We start from the raw sequence: 23,108 nt of genomic DNA on the forward strand, positions 1-23,108 counted from the left end.
TTCTTCCAACTAGCCTTCACAAAACTCCTTTCTTTTAACTTACCGTAAGAAAATTATCCTTTTCCTCAAATAGCCTTAACGATACAATTTTCCTTTACCAAGCCTTAAAAACTCTAGGCTTTCCCTACCCCTACATTAAAGGAACCCTATTTCGCTCACCTAACCTTAAAAAAACCCTAGACATTCCCTACCCCAACCTTAAAGGAACCCCATTTAGCTCAATTAACCTTAAAAAAACCCTAGGCTTTCCCTACCCCAACCTTAAAGGAACCCCATTTCGCTCAATTAACCTTAAAAAAACCCTAGGCTTTCCCTACCCCAACCTTAAAGGAACCCCATTTCGCTCAATTAACCTTAAAAAACCCTAGGCTTTCCCTACCCCAACATTATAGGAACACCATTTTACTCAATTAACCTTTAAAAAACCCTCTCTTTTACCCTCACTAAACTTAAAAAACGGATTTTGAGCGAGGCGAAAAATCTATTTTTGGGTGAGATAGCCATGGCGTCCTGATGGAAGGTTCCTTTTTGGTAGCTTCCTTGGGTAAATAACTACTAAGATATTCCCAGAGAATTTAACCACAGGTTATCACAGAATTCTAACTTCTGGAGCGAGTATCCTAAAGGTTTCCCTTTAAGACATCGTATATCAACAGGGGACGCATGTATTAACGCGCCACATAGCTATCTACACCCCGAACAGAGTTAATGCTTCGGTGTGTAAGGGCTGAGAATAGCTGGGAGCCGTTCCATAGCTAATCTCATTCGTGGCTACTACTGATACTCGAGACGTAAACAAACGGGCGCCATTGCTTAAATGACGTCATGTCCGTCTTTATCCTGAAGCCAGTTGCTTGCCCATCACCATGATACAGCAGAGCAGGGTGGGACCTAAAACTGGACGAAGTAGCAGGGAGGGTCCATCAGGACGCCATGGCTATCTCACCCAAAAATAGATTTTTCGCTTCGCTCAAAATCCGATTTTTGGGCTGAAGCCATGGCGTCCTGATGGAAGAATACCAGAGAATCAATGTATCGTGGTAGATTTTTCCCCTAATAGTAAGTGCCAAGGCATTGACAAATTAGCATAGTAATCTTGGTAAAGAACCGTAGGGAAGAAGCATCCTGCCCCCCTTGGCAGTGAAGTTCCCACGGGCCATGCCGACGTCAAAGTGGTATTGAAGGGCTATTCATCCTGATAGAAGAACTTGAAGAACTTGGAGATGAAGCTGAATGTTTGGTATTTGTATAGGAACATTCTGAAAGTAGACCAGTGGTGGTTGGGCACTGTATGTTGAGAAGGATGATTCATCTCCAGAGTATGAAGAGTAAGTATTCGTATTGGAACATTACATAATCAGAGTGAATATAAATTAAGAGTTAGTATCTTAATTTCTCCATAACCATAAGGAAAAGGGGATAATAAAACTATGACAGGCATGTATTTCATAGTAAGTAGGAGCTGATTGAGACGCACAGGTAATGAAATAGAAATTTTATTTCACAAATGCAGAAATTTAAATAAATTACAGCAATAAGTAAATAAATTACAGCAATAAGTAAAGTTCATTTACAGTAATTATAATGTACATAGTAATAAAGACTTGCTCTTGAATCTGAAAAGGAATTTCAAGTTTATTAGTAGGCACTCGTTCTCGAGGAACGCAAGTCTTTGATTAAAACACATCATGCTCAGGGCATGCGGCACTTGTGTGACAACTATGACATTTCACCTGGGATAAGAACAGTTATAAAAGCACTAAGTGTTTTCGACATCACTATGTATCGCTCGAGGGTCAACATAGGCACCCGAAGAGTTAGAGTCCCAAGTAACTCACTGTTCTACGCAGAGTTAGGTGCAGGTTTCATAACACTACCTGCGGCTACCACAAAATGTTTGACTTCGTGCACTTGTTTCGCATAATGTTTAAAGAAAACGCGCGAGGACTTCCAGCCTGTGAAGTTTTTAAGGCTTTCAAAGTCCATGCTCTGAAAGAAATTCAGAGATGATGCAACTTTCCTAGGATCATGACCAGCGGGTGTACTGTCAGGATCCGCTCTGCGAATGAAGTACTGTAGGTGATTTTCGCTCTTAATTGTTTCAGTGACAGGTCGCTGCCCGATGTTTCTCCTTTGAAGAGTTGGCCTCCACCAAAGTTCGAAGTTCTGCGAAGATAGACCTTGAGGCTCTCTACTGGGCATAGAGAGACATCTTCCTTCAGGGGGCATATTCTCCAGGGGCCCCATCTTTTGGTGGGTAATTCATTTTTGGCGAGAAACGTCGGATCAGGGGAGAGGGTAACGTCTCCTGTATCGGTAAACAGGATGTGTCCGTCTTCTCTTGATAATGCCACTATTTCGCTGACTCGAGCTCCCGAAGCAAGAGCAAAGAGAAATATAACTTTCTGAGTCAGATCCTTGAGAGGGCATGAATCATTATCCAGGTTGGAGGCGAAATGGAGCACCTTGTCTAGTGACCAGGAGATCGGTTTCGGTGGGGGTGCTGGGCGTAGGGGAGCACATGCTTTCGGTAGTTTGTTGAAGATGTCGCTGGACAGATCAATTTGGAAAGCATATAGAATTGGTCTGGTCAAGGCCGATTTGCAGGTTGAAATCGTATTGGCTGCTAATCCCTGTCCATGAAGGTGAATAAAGGACATGCAGAAATCAATCGTGATTTCTTTAGGATTTTTTGTCTTGACGAAGGAGACCCATTTCCTCCAGGATGATTCGTATTGCCGTCTTGTGGATTCGGTCTTGTATTCCTCTAGGAAGTCCAGACTTTTCTTCGAGATCCCAAACCTCTTCTTTGCGGCTAGGGAGAGAAAATCATGAGATGAAGGTCCTTGATTTTCGATGATGAAGCGAAGACAGTCGACTTCTGTACTTGTTGGGAGAGAACTGGGCCCGGGAGAGGGATCAGCTTGGGCTGCAGCTCCAGGACCAGGGGGTACCAGTTGCTCCGGGGCCACTTGGGAGCCACTAGGGCCGCTGTCCCTTTGAAGGTTCTCAGTTTGGAGAGGACTTTCAGCAGAAGGTTGGTGGGAGGGAACAGGTAGATCTTGGACCATCTGTTCCAGTCCAGTGACATGGCATCCACTGCTTCTGCCTTGAGGTCCTCGTACGGGGCCACATACCGAGGAAGTTGATTGTTGTCGCTCGTTGCAAAGAGATCTATCTGAAGTTCTGGGACTTGGTGAGAGATGAAGGAGAACGATCTTGCGTCTAGAGACCATTCCGACTCTATCGGGTTTGTCCGAGATAGAGCATCCGCTGTCACGTTGCGGAATCCTTGTAGGTGAACTGCAGACAGGTGCCACTTCTTATTCTCTGCCAGACGGAAGATTGGGAGAAGCACCTGATTTATCTGGGGCGATCTTGAGCCTTGGCGATTGAGACAACGAACTACCACCGAGTTGTCTGGGGTTAGACGAATGTGGATCGAGGGCGGCGGGGATAATTTCTTCAGAGTTAGAAGGACCGCCATGGCCTCCAAGATGTTTATATGGAACGTCTTGAACAGGGGAGACCAGGTGCCTTGAGCCTGTTTTTGGTGGGAGTGACCTCCCCAACCCTCCAGCGAAGCGTCCGTGTGGATGTTGAGTGATGGAGGAGGGTGTTGGAGAGGAATGGACCTTTTCAGGGCCTTTGCTTCTGACCACGGCTTTAGGAGAAGTCGAAGTCTGTTTGGAAGCCGTCTCTTGAGGTCTCTTCGAGCGATGGATGCAGAACGTCTCCAGACTCCCGCGGCATCCTTTAGCTGTGCACGAAGCACTGGGTTTGTTACTGAGGCGAACTGTAGAGAGCCTAGAACTCGTTCCTGCTGGCGTCTTGAAATTCGTTTGGATTTCAGCAGTCGCTTGACAGGCCCTATTTCCTTCCTTTTCTTCTGGGGGATGGAAAGGCGGTGTGACTGAAGGTTCCATTGGATTCCCAACCACTGGAACTTCTGAGCTGGAGAGAGGCGAGATTTCTTCTCGTTGATCTTGAATCCCAGGTGTTCTAGGTACTGGGTGACTTTGTTGCAAGATTTTACACAATCTTCGGGCGATGGAGCCCAGACTAGCCAGTCGTCGAGGTAGGCCATCACCTGGACGTTTCGGAGGCGGAGCTGTTGTACTATGGCGTCCGCCAGCTTTGTGAAGATCCGAGGGGCCACGTTGAGGCCGAAGGGCATGGCCCGGAAGGCGTAGCTTTTCCTTTGGAGTCGAAATCCTAGGTAGGAGGAAGCGTGATGATTCATTGGAACGTGCCAGTAGGCATCCGCCAGGTCTATGGAGACCGTGTAGGAAGCTCGAGGCAGAAGGGTCCTTATCTGTTGAAGAGTCAGCATCTTGAACTTGTCGTTCGCTATGAACTTGTTGAGGGGGGATAAGTCCAGAATGACTCTGAGTTTGTCGGAGTCTTTCTTGGGGACACAAAACAGTCTCCCTTGGAACCCGGTGGACTTTACCTTCCTTATCACCTTCATGTTCAAGAGATCTAGGACATATTCTTCCAGAAGGGGGGTTGATTGTTGGAAGAATTGCTGGAAGGTTGGGGGTGGTTGAGTCCAACTCCAGCCTAGACCCTTCTTGACGATGCTGTGTGCCCAGGGATCGAAGGTCTAACGATCCTGGAATTGGCGGAGTCTTCCTCCCACCGGAAGCACTTCATTGCTTCTGGTGTCCCGAGGGCTTGTTGCCTCGGCCGCTAGCTCCCTTTCCTCCTCTGCCTCTGGAGGGACGGCGAGATGCGTCTCTGCTTGCACCTCTGTTTGAGCCTCTACCTTTGGGACGAAAGGTAGTTGTCTGTTGCTCGAAAGCAGGGGTGAAGACCGGTGACTGTGACAACACCGGTTGGGTGACCAATTGAAAGGTCTGTTGTGGCTGGGCTGCCACTTGGGAGGTAGCGGGTCCCGGAAACTGACGTCTTTGTTGACGTTGCTGGGGTTTCTGTTTTAGGGATTTCCTCTTAGGTTGAGGTCCGTCGTCCTGAGAGGGTTTCCTTTTTCTTGACATGCCCCACTTGTGGAGAAGGTTCCTATTCTCCGTGGCGGCTTTGTCGGTGATTTCCTTCACAAGGTCAGAAGGAAAGAGGTGTTTGCCCCAGATGTTGGAGGAAATCAGCCTCCGGGGTTCGTGTTTCACAGTGGCACCTGCGAACACGAATTCACGACAGGCTCTCCAAGCCTTCATGAAGTGGTACAAGTCCTTCATCACGGTAGTCATGTGGGATTTGGAGAGTACCATGTAGTGGTCTGGTACTCTGGTGTCACAGGCCATAATTTCAAGTTGGACTTGGTGAGACATAGATGCTGCGAGCCTCTCCTTCGTATCTTGTTCCCGACGAAGGAGGTGATCGTTGAGCTTAGGGAGGTCTTCATTAAACTGACGTCCGGCGACGTCAGGATCTAGCTTTCCCACGACGAAAGTATGCTGGATATCCTTCCAGTGTCGAGCGTCAGGGGGAGTGACTATGGAGAAGGGTCTGCACTCCTCCAGTGCAGGGCAGGCTTTCCCCTCTTCCACAGCTTTAAGGCACGCAGTGAAGGCTTTTTCCAAGAATGGAAGAACCGCATTTTCAGGTGCGACATAAGTAGGGTGCTTCTTGCTCAGGGCCGGAAGCTTAGAGCAGGTAAAACCCCTACTCTTGAATGTGTTGGCTAGCATAGCCTGGGCCTTCGCGAGATCGAACACTATCTCTTCCTTCGGTTCGGTCTCTTCCTTAGAGGCAGGTTCGGAACGAAGTCGGACGTAACAGTCCGGGTAGGCCTCAAAGTTTGGGAAGAACTCCACGTCTTCCAAAGGGACCGTGCCGATCTTGTCGCTGATAAAGATCCTGCCGGTCGCGATAACCATATGCTCAGCATACCTACACGGGTTGGCATGTGAGCAAGCGGGGAGATCCTTAACCGAAATCCTCTTCGGTTCTCTGGATCCCATCATGGACCTGATGAACTCCTGATTCTCCTTTAACCTGTCGTCCATGACGGCTTTAATCAACCGGATCATTTCTTGAGTGGAAGAAGAGGGATCCGGGGTCGTGGAGGTAGACGGGATAGATACTTCCGTCGGTGTAGGAGTAGGAGCGGAGATGGAAGGAGGAGCGACCTCTTGCTCCGACTCGGCGTATTCCACCTGGTCTTCGTCATCTTCAGCTCCTTGAGCCATAAGAGTCTTCTCCGTGTCTTCCGAGACATCCGACATATGTTCGTCATCTTCAGAATCCAGGCGGCACTCATGCATGGACTGAGCCATGACAACATCAGGTTCCACTGTAATTTGGACAGTGGGAATCACATCCTTGGGTACCACTGAATCAGGGGAGGCCTTAGGGAACAAGAGTGACCTCATTTCTTCAGTGGCCAGGTACGGTCCGGTGGCATTCTTCTGGAAGCCACGCACCCACTTGCGTAGCTTCTCTCGAGAAGTGTCCCTGACCTCCGCTGAGGGAGGGTTATGGAAGGCATCAACTAGTTGAGCCTGGCAGACCGTAAAATTCAGTGGGTCCCAGAATTTCAGATCCCCTTTCTTGTTAGCACAAGGGGCATGAGTCCTGCAAGCCGTATGCCCGTAGAAGTGCGGGCGTTTCACAGCGCAGAAGTCGAAATCACACTTCATCTGCTCCTCCTGTGGAAGAAAGAGAAAATGAGTATGGGGGAGTCATAAGAATGGTTCTTAAGCTAAGTTAAGATTAATCATTAATATTAACTTAAAGAAAGGGTGTGATGCATAGAGATTGAAGTAGTAAAGAAAACATACTCCATGCATCTCGCCCGTCTGGCTACCGCAAGCTTTATCCATGGGTAATCCGAGATGGCCGAAGGCACAGGATAGTATTCCCTGAAATTCCACAGGGTAATGGAATTCCATGGAAACCAAGGATAAGTTTGGGACTGAGATCACTCAGTCCCAAATTAGGGAGCTAACAGGTCCCTTAGGGTAACTGCTTCCGGCAACCAGACGCGCTAAGATGCACGCAGCATGCTGGAATATTGAAGAATGCAAAGGGACAGCAGGAAAACTAATAGAACAGTACCAAGGCACTGATCTAAAGAGTGTAACAGGCTATCTGTTTGCAGTGTAGGGCTATCAGTATACAAGTGATAGCTAGGAGAAGGGGGTGCAAGTATCCTTGACGCCTCCGGGAGGTTCCGGCAGACCTCCGGCACGCCGGAGGCCGCTCTAGCAGAGTTTCTGGCATTAGGACAGACAAAATGTAAGTCAAGAGTAAAGCCAGGGTGGCGGTCGCCGGCACAATGGCGGCACGCCGGCAGAGGAGCGGCGGCTCCGGCAGTCGGAGGATGCTGGATTGGTGACTGGGATAAGGATAGTTATAGCTGAACCAGGTTTCCGGCAGTGAATGCCGGCACTCCGGTGGCCGACCGGCAGGCGGACGGTGAAGCTAGGAGGAAGGAGGAAGGCCGTCGGCGGGAGCCGGCGGCGGTCGACAGTCCCCCGGCAAGCGGAGGGGCTGGCGGCATGAGGGTAGGGGAGAGTCACCAAGGTAGGAGGCAGGTATCGCCGACAGTGGAGGCGGCAAGGGACCGGCACCCGGATAGTGAGAGAGACAGGGGGAGGGATGTAAGAAGTCCAGTCATGGAATCCAGACATCCCCCCCTGAGAGGGTGTACCCATGATAGAGGCAGGCTCTATCACCCAGGAGCCGGGGTCGCAGAGGACCGGGGGCTAGGGTAGCCCAAGGGAGGGCTAGGGGACACCCAAGAGGGGAGAGACCTCCACATGCAGAACGCATCCAGTGGCTAACCCCATAGGACACTATGAAGGGTATATGTACCAGAGCGGACTGCACAAGGAAGCTCAAGGTAGCCCTATCACTCCGCCCTAAGGAGGAGTTGTAGGACAGGGGACAGATGGGTATAGACTAACCTAAGTGTAGGCTAGGCTATACAAGAGATAGGTGGGGAGGGGAGAAGAGAAGAGTCTTCCAAGGAAGGGGTTCTGTACTAGAGCGGCCACTAGGGAAAGGGAGGACACTCCCTAACCTAAGATAAGGCTGCCAGGCTGAAACGGTGCATGGGTACAGTTTCAGCAGGGGACAGAGTAACCTTCCAAAACCTAACCTAGAACAGGGCTAGGAGCCCTGAACTAGGAAGGATAGAAGACATATCGCTATGGCAGGACAGTCATAGACTATTCCTAGCCATAGAGGAAGGGCTAGCCTAACCTCACTCTCGGACGCAACCCTAAGGGGGGGTCATTCCCTTAGGGAGGACTGAGAGGCGATGAATACTCCATTAGACACTTGATCCCCTTACTCAGAAAGGGAATCAAGGCTAAACAGAGGGAGTGCCAAGGCAGGGGATGAAGGAAGCATATAGGGGTCCTACAAGTAGGTTAGGTTAGGAAGGGACACTAACTAACCTATCCCCTATATGGTCCCTGAAGGCGAAAAAACACTTGCATCACGGTCGAAAGTATTGTAAAATAATGCCACTATCTTCATAACTTAGCCTAGGATCACTAATAAAATCATGCATGAACACTTATATACAGGCGCTCTGGCCTGGGGGCTATAGTAGCCGACTGGTATGAGGTCAATCGATGACCGATAAAAAGCGTCGAAACACGATATAAAAGTTCCTAGCTATGAAGACTAAATAAACTAATGTAATCGATTAGTAAATAAGGCCGGAAGCGTTGTTGTGGCTAACTAAATAAGGCATGCAAAACAACAACGACGCCATAAAATGGCGGGTCCGGTAGAGGCACAGCTCTGCCACAAAACAGCAATTATCTCGGAAAGTAATATTTACTTTACGGTCAGAGCTTAACTAAACAATACTGGAACCTTGTACTCAACTTTCCAGAAGAAGGCGAGGCTGAAGGTAGCGACATTACGTAGATGCAAAGCGATAAGTAAAGCACAGGGAAAATCCGTCTAAGTAGGGCGAGCTACTGAACAAAGGATAAAGACGGACGTGACGTCATTTAAGCAATGGCGCCCGTTTGTTTACGTCTCGAGTATCAGTAGTAGCCACGAATGAGATTAGCTATGGAACGGCTCCCAGCTATTCTCAGCCCTTACACACCGAAGCATTAACTCTGTTCGGGGTGTAGATAGCTATGTGGCGCGTTAATACATGCGTCCCCTGTTGATATACGATGTCTTAAAGGGAAACCTTTAGGATACTCGCTCCAGAAGTTAGAATTCTGTGATAACCTGTGGTTAAATTCTCTGGGAATATCTTAGTAGTTATTTATCCAAGGAAGCTACCAAAAAGGAACCTTCCATCAGGACGCCATGGCTTGAGCCCAAAAAGATAAACTATCTTTTCCCTCCCCACCAAACCAAAAAGACAAAACTATTATTTCCTCTCCCCACTCACCTAATCTACTCTTGCTGAGTTCGTCCTTAATCTTAGCAGTCCCTTCTTCGACCTCGGCGTAGTCTGCAGTGGAGGAGCCAGTCGAAGCCAACAGCTTCCTCTCGGATTTGTCAGAATTGAGGCGGTCCACTTCTACGGCAGCTGCCCAAAGGCCTCCAACCTCGCTCCAGGGCTCCACCACTCCGCACATCTTGTTTTTGCTCGTCTCTGTGGATGGGAGGATTCTAGAATTGTTATTTCTGTAGATGGGAGGATTCTAGAATTGTTAATTCTGTGGATGGGAGGATTCTACAATTATTATTGTTTGATTGTATGAGTAAATTACTATTATTCAACACAAATCAAGTCAAATGGGTTATTAGTTTGTTTGTAGATCTTCATAAATGTTTTTTTTTCCTCTGGATCATGGATTCCTACTTGCTTTTATAAAATTTTGCAATAATTTAACACATATGGTATATAAATTGCAAATCGAGTCAAATGGGTTATGGGTTATTAATTTGTTTGTAGGTATTCATTGATGTTATCTTTTACTCTGTAAGTATATTGGATTCCTACTTGTTTCTATAAAATCATACAATATAATAATAATGATTATCCTTATGATTATTGTCATTATCACTATTATCATATTAAAAGTGTATAGATTCATATGACTCGTAAGGAGAAGGAACGAGACTATAATTATTACTATTACTAATATGGAAAGTTAATATTAAAATCATTATCATTTCCAACTCTATTACCTTCCCGTGCTCCACTGTGACCCACTACCATTCAAAGTAAACTTAAAAAGCAGTCCGTAGCTTATGACTGATTTTCAGAATGAGGTTGCAAGCCTCACACCCATGTCTAAAAAAAGGAGTTGATGAATTATATGCTGCTAAACCCATTCCTTCTATTATCCTCGTTGCAACCCACCGCAGTCAACTAACACTAGGTACTCAGTGTCTAGATTTAAACAGACTTAATTGCAGCTTTTCCCAGCCTAGGATCGATCCCAGGGCTGTAATAAGTGAGGCTGGTAACCAATACACCACAGAAGACATAATACAATGATGGTATACATAACGTACTCCGACCATTGGCAAGCTCATTAAATTTCAAAGAGTAGAAGGATACTGATGATGGCTTAACATGAACTTGAAGGATGGACTTGAACCAGTTGACGGACTAATTCAAATGACTAATACATCTGGCTTGTAAAAACAATTGCCACCATAACTTCCGGCAGACTTTGGGGGCCTGTCCGGCCTGGTGAAGCAAGGTGGGTACCAATAAAACTGCAGAGTCACTAGATTGTTTGCTTGTCTCACTAATCTAAGTACATATAGAAAACGGGAGATGCAACCACTTACCCGAGGGGATACTTGTGTGAATCCGCCTCGCACACCATTTGGCGATAACAGTACAAGCCACAACCACGAGAACCATGACGATGGCTCCTCCAGCTAGCATTATGAACCAGGCTGATCTCACAACACCTGGCCCTGCTCCTGTTTCCTGGAAACATTAAAAACAAATACGATGCAGTACATACACGATAGGCAATACAGTAGGCCAATCTAAAAGTCACCGTGATACACAATGCTGATTAAAAACAAGGACGACACTGAAGGTCGATTGGAGTTGCACCATATTACAATACCTTTCTTAGATCTTGGGGAAATTTTCCTTTACTTAAGTTTGGCAGTACTCTAGTGCCCTTGAGAACTTCTTTGTAATAGCCAGGGACAAAATTACTCCCATTTACCCTTATATGATGAGACTCCGAAGGACGTTAACCTTATATTTCCCTACAGGTAATTTTGAGGATGAAGTTCTTAGCTTACACACTACTTCATTTCCTAGTTATATGGTTTAATGTTTGAATATTATTGGTTACCATGTGGTTCTACGTTCCACCACTCAATTTAACCATGCTAGACCACACCATTCCATACTCACTAATTATGTGGTTCTAAATTATGATATAATTTATAATGGATTTCTAAGTTTTACTCATTTTAACCATGTTGTTGTGTGGTCTATGTTTCCATAGTACAGTATAATTAAGCACATAGATCCAAGTATTTATCACTTTATTATGTGGTTTAGAGATTCATTACAAATTTTGATATTTCAATTCCAGCTTTAAATACCAACCTTAACTCTCTTTCTTCCAAATTCTAAAAGCAACCTTAATCATACATAAAAGTCTTAACTCTTCCTTGTAGATGTATTTTTCAAGTTGTGTTACTACACTTAATCACATATTTCCAAATTCCACTACAAACCCTAAGCCAGAGTAGTCCAAACATGAGATTGCAAGTTCCTATAACTCTAGTCATGTAAGTTGCAAATTCAATTTAACCATAGCCCCAACTTTGTAAGTTCCAATAACTTCAACCTTGCTCTAAATTCAATTTAACCATAGCCACAACTTTGTAAGTTCCAATAACTTGAACCTTGCTCTAAATTCAATTTAACCATAGCCTCAACATTGTAAGTTCCAATAACTTCAACCTTGCTCTAAATTCAATTTAACCATAGCCTCAACATTGTAAGTTCCAATAACTTCAACCTTGCTCTAAATTCAATTTAACCATAGCCACAACTTTGTAAGTTCCAATAACTTCAACCTTGCTCTAAATTCAATTTAACCATAGCCTCAACATTGTAAGTTCCAATAACTTCAACCTTGCTCTAAATTCAATTTAACCATAGCCACAACTTTGTAAGTTCCAATAACTTCAACCTTGCTCTAAATTCAATTTAACCATAGCCTCAACATTGTAAGTTCCAATAACTTCAACCTTGCTCTAAATTCAATTTAACCATAGCCTCAACATTGTAAGTTCCAATAACTTCAACCTTGCTCTAAATTCAATTTAACCATAGCCACAACTTTGTAAGTTCCAATAACTTGAACCTTGCTCTAAATGCAATTTAACCATAGCCACAACTTTGTAAGTTCCAATAACTTCAACCTTGCTCTAAATTCAATTTAACCATAGCCTCAACATTGTAAGTTCCAATAACTTCAACCTTGCTCTAAATTCAATTTAACCATAGCCTCAACATTGTAAGTTCCAATAACTTCAACCTTGCTCTAAATTCAATTTAACCATAGCCTCAACATTGTAAGTTCCAATAACTTCAACCTTGCTCTAAATTCAATTTAACCATAGCCACAACTTTGTAAGTTCCAATAACTTCAACCTTGCTCTAAATGCAATTTAACCATAGCCACAACTTTGTAAGTTCCAATAACTTCAACCTTGCTCTAAATTCAATTTAACCATAGCCTCAACATTGTAAGTTCCAATAACTTCAACCTTGCTCTAAATTCAATTTAACCATAGCCACAACTTTGTAAGTTCCAATAACTTCAACCTTGCTCTAAATGCAATTTAACCATAGACCAAACTTCGTAAGATCCAATAACTTCAAGCTTTCTCTAAATTCAAATTTAACCATAGCCCCAACTTTGTAAGTTCTAATAACTTCAACCTTGCTCTAAATTCAATTTAACCATAGCCCAAACTTTGTAAGTTCCAATAACTTCAACCTTGCTCTAAATGCAATTTAACCATAGCCACAGCTTTGTAAGTTCCAATAACTTCAACCTTAACAAAGAGGTTGTAAGTTCAAATATTAACATCAATTGTAAGTTCAAATACTAACCTTAAAGTGTGTAGTAAGTAGATTAAGTCTAGCTGGAGGAGAAGAAGGACCCATTCCTTTAACAGTAGCGGCAGACAAGGTCACACTCACGCGAGATGACGTCACATTAGCCAAAGTCAGGGAGGTCAGGTCACCCATCACACTCACGTTATGCTTCAACCCGGAGTCAGTCTCATGGATAATTATCTGGAATGTTAAAGAACCTATAAAGTTCCAGAGTCACTGGATTGTTGGCTAGTCTCACTAGGAACAAAATAAAATAATCTAAGTACATATAGAAAACGGGCGATGCAACGACTTCCCTGAGGGGATACTTGTGCAAATCCGCCTCGCACAACATTTGGCGATAAGAGTACAACCAGCATAGAGAAAAGAGATTGGTGCTCAATTCTTTCCTCTGTATTTCCTGAGCTCTTTGTTTAGGTCTTTTAATAAATGATAATTCACTAACTATTAGATGTTAAAAAACCAATGTTGGAGATTTTAGTATATCTGGGAACCAAATGCTACTTAGCAAACCAACTTTAATCAGTTTCTGCATTATGTTGACTGAATCAAGATATCTACCAAGGCGTGTATATATATATATATATATATATATATATATATATATATATATTATATATATATATATATATATATATAAATACTGTATTTACACACACACACACACACATATATATATATATATATATATATATAAATACTGTATTTACACACACACACACACACACACACACACACATATATATATATATATATATATATATATATATATATATATATATATATACTGTCTGTATTTACAAAATATCACATCTACAAAGTTAATAGCAACTAAATTGATATAACATATATCTAGTTCTGTTGAGAATCAGTAAGTTTTTACACACAAAAAAAAAAAAAAAAACAAGAGAAAAAAAAACAATGAGTTTCCAAGCAAATCAACTGTACTGACAGTTGGTTACGTACTTTCATTCTGACCTTATCCGAGCTGCCAGACAAATAAATACAGAACAAGAACAGAGACAAGAACTTTAGGCTTTATGATGTTTTTGAAGAGAGAGAGGTTTCTAAGTCTCTAACATCAAAGAAATAAAACATACAAAACATTTTACTTGAAGATGTTATTGAAAGGCTAAACTTTAGTTTCTTTCTTGTCTGAAGATGCCTAACTATATACAAATTCCAAAATGATCTAGAGATGGGTCTCTGTTGTACTTAGACACTGGCTGTACTTGGTGACAATAAGACTTTTTTCTATATAATGAAAAAGGTATAGTTGGTCTTGTCTGGAGATGTCTAACTATATAGTTTCCAAAATGCTCTAGAAAAGGGTCTCTGTTGTACTTAGACATTGACTGTACTTAGTGGCAATAAGACTTTTTTATCTATACAATGAAAAAGGTATAGTTGTCTTGTCTGGAGATGTCTAACTATATAGTTTCCAAAATGCTCTAGAAAAGGGTCTCTGTTGTACTTAGACATTGACTGTACTTAGTGGCAATAAGACTTTTTTATCTATACAATGAAAAAGGTATAGTTGTCTTGTCTGGAGATGTCTAACTATATAGTTTCCAAAATGCACTAGAAAAGGGTCTCTGTTGTACTTAGACATTGACTGTACTTAGTGACAATAAGACTTTTTTATCTATACAATGAAAAAGGTATTGTTGGTCTTGTCTGAAGATGCCTAACTATATACGAACTCCAAAAGGCTCTAGAAAAGGGTCTCTGGTGTATTTAAACATTGGCTGTACTTTGTGACCTGAAGACCTTTTATCTATATAATGAAAAAGGTAAAGGTAAAATACAATGTCATCATTATCCTCATATTTACTTCAGTTTCCTTTGACTGCGTTAGATGTGAAGTGGGATCCTTCCACACTATCTTTCTTCTATATCATTTCTCCATATTTGTAATCCTTCTTTCGTAAGTATTGATTTTCTACTTATTTCTCTTTTATATCTCGTTTCTTTAGTTTAAATTTCTTTTGTAATTATTCCATTACCTGTTAATATTAATTAATGAGCAAAGATCACATCATGAAAAGCAGATTATATATATGTGTAAAAACATATTCGTTGTTTAACACAACCTACCGAAAAATTTTTAAGTTTCTTTTTTTCAAATTAACTTCGATTAGGGTGTTTTCCATCAATATTTTCTCAAACTGTCTCATCTGAATCCTATCTATCAATAATTTTTCAAACCAGACTAGAATAGAATAATCATGCATAAAATACTATAATACTTTATATAATATACTTTATACTTCTCAATGCTGCCACAAAAACTTTTTCTGCAAGTATTACTTCAGCCCAAACTTTCAACTGGTCTCCACAAGGCACTAGAAGACTTGGAAGACCCAGCCCTACATGGCTAAGGACTATGAAGAGCGATGTAGATGATGACTGGATAAAGTATTGACTAAAAAGCTCAAGATAGAGACGACTGGGGAAATCTAACCGAGGCCCTTTGCGTGAATAGGCGTAAGAGGAGATGATGATGATGATGATTAATACAGAGCAAACTCAAGCTATAGATGGTACCTATAATAACTTATTCTCTGAGGTCCACCCACCTGATACTTGGTTATGATGCCGTGGGCCTGGTGGGGCGTGAGTGGCCTCCAGTGTAGGGTGAGGGCGTAGAATCCATCGTCTGCCTTGGCCGCCCACCATCGGGAGAGGGACACCCACCCAGAAGGAACTGCAAGAAGAAGAAGGTGAAATTACGTCCGTTGTTTTGATGTTAATTATTCTATCTTATTTCTCTTCCTCTTATTTCGTTGAAATTTTATAGTTTATATATGAAATATTTATTTTAATTGTCACTGTTCTTATATATTTTATTCTATTTGTTGTTACTGTTCTTAAATATTTCATTTTAACTGCTAATTAATTCTCTTTTTCCTCGTTTCCTCTCCTCACTGGAATTTTTACCCTGTTGCAGCCCTTGGGCTTATAGCATCTTGCTTTTCCAACTAGGATTGTAGCTTAGCGAGTAATACTAATACTAGTAAATCTTCAAAGTGAATTAATTATATAAAAAGATAACTGTGATATAGATTCAATATAGAATTAAGGTATTATTATGTAAATAGAATTAATTAGCCATATAAAATTTATATTTGTAAAATTATATAAAAATACTGATAATTAACTAAATTCCAATAAATCTCTATATGATAAAAGTTTGACATCATTATATGATAGAAAAAAAAATTAATAAGTTTTATTATTATTATTATTATTACTATTATTATTATTATTATTATTATTATTACTATTATTATTATTATTATTATTATTATTATTATCATTACTAGCAAAGTTACAACCCTAGTTGGAAAAGCAGGATGCTATAAACCCAGGGGCTCCAACAGGAAAAATAGCCCAGTAAGGAAAGGCAACTAGGAAAAATAAAACATTATAAGAATAGTTTGATACAATTAAAAAAAATATATATTTCCAAAAAGGACCCTTTAATAATTAAATCAGAATTAACATATGATTTAAATAGTAATAATAATAATAATAATAATAATAATAATAATAATAATAATAATAATAATAATAATAATGATGATGATGATGATGATGATGATGATGATGATGATAAGAAAATCAACAACTGACTTATTCAAAACACAAATCTCAAGCCATTCAACTACAAGAATACATAATAAAATAAAAAAAATACATTACTAAAAACAGCACAAATAAATCCCTACGCTTCTCAATACATAACTATATTACGCACTCTTACGCACACACTTACGCATTCTTACGCACACGTACGCACTCGTACGCACACTTACGCATTCGTTCGCACACTTACGCTTTCGTACGCACACTTTCGCAATCGTACGCACACTTACACACACACTTACGCATTCGTTCGCACACTTACACTTTCGTACGCACACTTTCGCAATCGTACGCACACTTTCGCAATCGTACGCACACTTACACACACACTTACGCATTCGTACGGACACTTACGTATTCGTACGCACACTTACGCATACTTTCGCATTCTATTACGCACTCTTACACTTTCGTACGCACACTTTCGCAATCGTACGCACACTTTCGCAATCGTACGCACACTTACACACACACTTACGCATTCGTACGGACACTTACGTATTCGTACGCACACTTACGCATACTTTCGCATTCTATTACGCACTCTTACGCACAGCCAAAAGACCCAATAATTACGTAATTACAGATCCAGGCAAATGACTGGCGATAATTAAATTCGCTAATTGGGGAGAAGCTGATAACTCTTGGGATAATTAGTTTCGATGAAAAGCTATAAATTTGGCGGTAAAGAAGTCACGGGTTATTTATTAAGGAAGGGCGAAGAGGAAGACGGGATTTGCTGACATCAGCAAATATTAATGTTGGTGCAGGAAGGGGTTAAAAGAGACGTAATTGTAATAAAAGGTTATTATTTTCGTGATGCGAATCTGTTTTGCACACACATACACACACACACAGACACACACACACACACACACATATATATATATATATATATATAGTGTATATGTTCATACATACCTACACACATAAATGTACAAATACATACACAATATATACATATATATATATATATATATATGTATATATACACATACATATATAGATATATATATATATATATATATATATGTGTGTGTGTTTTAAGCATTTAAAGCTCAAGATAGAGACGCCTGGCGAAATCTAACCGAGGCCCTTTGCGTCAATAGGCGTAGGAGGAGATGATGATATAGATATGTATATGTGTGTGTGTGTGTGTGTGTAATACAACACTAATCTCCCGCTTCTCACAAAGTCTTATGAAATGAGATTACTACATAATATCCTAACCACTAGACTGCATCCCCCAACAGTCGGATAACTACCCTTTACATAGTTCAATTTAACAAATACACATTTGGTTTTTTCTTTAAAACAGTCCAACAGAGGTGTATCCCCTCCGTGGGATCGAACCCATCTGTAAAGAAGAAATTACACTAAACTCTTTAAATTGAAATTCGCGTCAACTTTAATTCGCGTCAGCTATAATTCGCGTCAACTGAAATTAGCGTTAACTATAATTCGCGTCAACTATAATTCACGTCAGCTTAAATTAACGTCAATTATAATTCGCGTCAGCTGAATTTCGCGTCAACTATAATTCGCGTCAGCTATAATTCGCGTCAACTTAAATTAGCGTCAACTATAATTCGCGTCAGCTGAAATTAGCGTCAACTGAAATTGGTGTCAACTATAATTCGAGTCAACTGAAATTCGCGTCAGCTATAATTCGCGTCAACTGAAATTAGCGTCAACTATAATTCGCGTCAACAGAATTTCAAGTCAACTATAATTCGCGTCAACAGAATTTCAAGTCAACTATAATTCGCGTCAGCTATAATTCGCGTCAGCTGAAATTAGCGTCAGCTATAATTCGCGTCAGCTGAAATTAGCGTCAACTTTAATTCACGTCAACTGAAATTAGCGTCAACTATAATTCGCGTCAACAGAATTTCGCGTCAACTATAATTCGCGTCAAATTCTCGTCTATCAAATGAGGTGAATCGCGAATATAAGAAATAAAGATTAGTGATCAGAGACATTATTAGCTCGTTGCTTTTCTCCACTTTCCGAGGAGAGAGAGAGAGAGAGAGAGAGAGAGGAGAGAGAGAGAGAGAGAGAGAGGAATAAAAAAAACTCAATGCCTCTTTGAGACACAATCTCAGCTTATACTAATTAAATGAGATATTTTAAATTCACCCGAAATTAATTAACGCTAACAAAGTCATTCTCTCTCTCTCTCTCTCTCTCGATTTCTTGTCGAAGAAGACTTTAATGAAATTCAAGTAATACTTGATGGTTAAGGTCCCTCGTTGGTGCTTTGGTTATGTAATTCCAATACACACACCACACACACACACACACACATATATATATATATATATTTATATAAAATTAATACAATCTATTAAAAAATATCTAAATAAAAATATATTAATATTCAGTTTAACTTCATAACTAAAAACGGTTAGGTTAAATAAAACTTTGAAAGATTGCATATAATTTTCTAAAATATTTCTTCAATCTAAAATTATCTATAATTTTAATAAATGTCCAAATAATCCCTTACCCCTAAACTACAAATATATATATATATATATATATATATTATATATATGTATATATATATAGATATATATATATATATATATATATGTTTATATATATACAATAAATATCTATCTATCTATCTATCTCTATATATATATATATATACACACACACTCATATATATATATATATATAATATATATATATATATATATATATATACAAATATACATATATATATTGTAAAAATCATGGACTACTTAGCTAGCCCATAGGAGTCGGATTTAAGCGGCAATTTGATACAATTAAACCCAAAAACTCAAGATATCTCAAATTAAGATTTAATCAAAATTAATCCTTATTACTGATGTACTTAAGGCCTATGCTGTTGTGCTAACATTGAAAAAACAAAAAGGAAACACAACCTTATTAATAAGCTACTTAAGGTCTATATTACCTTAATGATCGTTTGACATTTTGAGCTTAAAATCACCCAAATTGAGGATAGATAGCGAAAAAGGAATTGGTATTATAATAATAATAATAATAATAATAATAATAATAATTATTATTATCATTATTATTATTATTACTTTCTAAGCTACAACCCTAATTGGAAAAGCAAGATGCTATAAGCCCAGGGGCTCCGACAGGGAAAATAGCCCAGTGAGGAAAGGAAACAAGGGAAAATAGAATATTTTAAGAACAGCAAAACACGCAAATAAATATTTCCTACATAAACAAGAACAACTTAAAAAAAAAAAAAAAAAAAAAGAGAAGAAATTAAATACAAGGCTAGAAAGTAGGTGTAGCTATGGTTTTTAATAATGCTTACCGTACACCATGTTAAATGCAACAATATATAAATAAAAACCAACCTTGTTATATATCTCAGAAACGCCTGTATTACCATACCGCTAGAATCATCATTTATTTATTTTTCCTTATTTCCATTCCTCCCTGGGCTATTTTTCCCAGTTGGAGCCCTTGGGCTTATAGCATCATGCTTTCTAACTAGGGTTGTAGCTTGGCTAATAATAATAATAATAATAATAATAATAATAATAATAATAATAATCGTCCGGTAAACCTTAAAAATTCAAGCAACCTTATTTCCTTTCCTCCCTGGGCTATTTTTCCCAGTTGGAGCCCTTGGGCTTATAGCATCTTGCTTTCTAACTAGGGTTGTAGCTTGGCTAATAATAATAATAATAATAATAATAATAATAATAATCGTCCGGTAAACCTTAAAAATTCAAGCAACCTTATTTCCTTTCCTCCCTGGGCTATTTTTCCATTTTGGAGCCCTTGGACTTATAGCATCTTGCTTTCTAACTAGGGTTGTAGCTTGGCTAATAATGATAATAATAATAATAATAATAATCGTCAAGCAAAACTAGACTCTATTAATCAACGCATAAGATCTAGTATCCCTTACCATCCTGGGGCGTGGTGAACGCCTGCATGTTAGAAGGAACCCCAAGGACGCCCTTGTAGTGGGGCAGCAGGAGGAACCAGTAGGACGTGTATGGTTCGAGATCGTCCAGAACGTACGTGTTCCGACTCTGTATGAGTGTGTAGCCCAGGATGCGTAGATCTGAAAGGAAGAGTTAATGAAGACTGTTAATTCTTTCTAAAAAAAAAACCTGTTGATTAAGGTATTGTGTTATTATCAAGGTATTGTGATGTTAATCAAGATATTTCGATGTTGTTAATCAAGGTATTGTGATGTTAATAAAGGTATTGTGGGTAGTGTTAACTAAGGTATTGTGACGTTAATAAAGGTATTGTAAGCAGTTTCAACTAAGGTATTGTAACGTTAATAAAAGTATTGTGGGTAGTTTTAACTAAGGTATTGTGATAATGTTAATCAAGATATTGTGATGTTTGTGATATTATTAATAAAGGTATTGTGGGTAGTGTTAGCTAAGGTATTGTGATATTGTTAATTAAGGTATTGTTATGTTAATAAATGTATTGTGGGTAGTGTTAACTAAGGTATTGTGACGTTAATAAAGGTATTGTGGGTAGTGTTGGTATTATGATGTAAATAAAGGTATTGTGGGTAGTGTTGGTATTATGACGTTAATAAAGGCATTGTGGGTAGTTTTAACTAAGGTATTGTTACGTTAATAAAGGTATTGTGGGTAGTGTTAGCTAAGGTATTGTGATATTGTTAATTAAGGTATTGTGATATAGGTAATCAAGATATTGTGATGTTAATCAAGGTATTGTGACCTTAATAAAGGCATTGTGGGTAGTTTTATCTAAGGTATTGTGATAGTGTTAATCAAGGTACTGTGATGTTTGTGATATTGTTAATTACGGGATTGTGATATGGGTAATCAAGATATTGTGATGTTGTTGATTAGGGTATTGTGATGTTAATAAAGGTATTGTGATGTTGTTGATTAGGGTATTGTGATGTTAATAAAGGTATTGTGTTTATTGTTAATCAAGGTATTGTGACGTTAATAGAGGTATTGTGGGTAGTATTAATCAAGGATTGTGATAATGTTAATAAAGGTATTGTGATAGTTTTAACTAAGGTATTGTGATGATGTTAATAAAGGTATTGTGATAGTTTTAACTAAGCTATTGTGATGTTAATAAAGGTATCGTGGGTAGTGTTAACCAAGGTATTGTGATAATGTTAATGAAGGTATTGTGGGTAGTGTTAACTAAGTTATTGTGGTGTTCATAAAGGTATTAAGGGTAGTTTTATCTAAGGTATTGTTATGTTAATAAAGGTATTGTGGGTAGTGTTAGCTAAGGTATTGTGATGTTAATAAAGGTATTATAGGTAGTTTCACCTAAGGTATTGTGATATTGTTAATTAATGTATTGTGATATGGGTAATCAAGATATTGTGATGTTGTTAATTAAAGTATTGCAATAGTGTTAAGGTACTGTGATACAATTTAAGGCATTATGATGTAGTATTATCAATTGTGATAGTGTTAATCAGGGTATTGTGATACTGGTAATCAAGGTATTGTGATAGAGTTAATCAAAGTAATTGTGATAGCGTTGATTAAGGTATTGTGATATTGTTAATGAAAGTACTGTGATATGGTTAATTGAGATATTTTAATATTTTTAATAAATGTATTGTGATTTTGTTAATTAAGGTATTGTAATATTGTTAATGAAGGTATTGTGATAGTATTAAATCATTGTAATATTGTTAAATAAGTACAATATTATTGTGATTTTGTTAATTAAGGTATTGTAATATTGTTAATGAGGTATTGTGATAGCATTAATTAAATTATTGTAATATTGTTAAATAAGTACAATATTATTGTGATTTTGTAATTAAGGTTTTGTAATATTGTTAATGAAGGTATTGTGATAGCATTAAATCATTGTAATATTGTTAATGAAGGTATTGTGATAGCATTAATAAAGGTATTGTAATATTGTTAATGAAGGTATTGTGATAGTATTAATTAAATCATTGTATTATTGTTAAATAAGTACAATATTATTGTGATTTTGTTAATTAAGGGTATTGTAATATTGTTAATGAAGGTATTGTGATCGCATTAAATCATTGTAATATTGTTAAATAAGTACAATATTATTGTGATTTGTAATTAAGGTATTGTAATATTGTTAATGAAGGTATTGTGATAGCATTAAATCATTGTAATATTGTTAAATAAGTACAATATCATTGTAATTTTTGTTAATTAAGGTATTATAATATTGTTAATGAAGGTAGTGTGATAGTATTAATCAAATCATTGTAACATTGTTAATAAGTACAATATTATCAATTAAGACAAAAATAACAATAAACAGCAAATAGACAAAATAAATAACCCCTAAAAATATATATAAAACCAGACCTATGTTAAAAAAAAAACTTTTCAAAATGTCTAACTGTACATCTCATCTTGGTCTCTCGCAAACGAAAATGTCAAACTTGTAAACAATAGCCGATTTTCTTCTATATTTCATC

General features: G+C 39.0%; 1 protein-coding gene across 1 annotated transcript in view; it reads right to left on the minus strand.

Annotated features, from left to right (window-relative positions):
• LOC137635422 (uncharacterized) overlaps window positions 1-23,108 on the minus strand; it is a 36,418-nt gene that overhangs the window by 12,388 nt on the left and 922 nt on the right. Inside the window, exons 2-6 of the mRNA XM_068367899.1 lie at window positions 20,580-20,738; window positions 15,583-15,710; window positions 12,998-13,183; window positions 10,690-10,834; window positions 9,332-9,538 (exon numbers count right to left, since the gene is read on the minus strand). Of these exons, the coding sequence (XP_068224000.1) occupies window positions 9,332-9,538; window positions 10,690-10,834; window positions 12,998-13,183; window positions 15,583-15,710; window positions 20,580-20,607 (694 nt within the window). The 5' untranslated portion in view covers window positions 20,608-20,738. The remainder of the gene's footprint in view (window positions 1-9,331; window positions 9,539-10,689; window positions 10,835-12,997; window positions 13,184-15,582; window positions 15,711-20,579; window positions 20,739-23,108) is intronic.

The sequence above is a fragment of the Palaemon carinicauda genome, unplaced genomic scaffold, assembly GCF_036898095.1.
Source record: "Palaemon carinicauda isolate YSFRI2023 unplaced genomic scaffold, ASM3689809v2 scaffold1212, whole genome shotgun sequence".
NCBI classification, from domain to species: domain Eukaryota; kingdom Metazoa; phylum Arthropoda; class Malacostraca; order Decapoda; family Palaemonidae; genus Palaemon; species Palaemon carinicauda.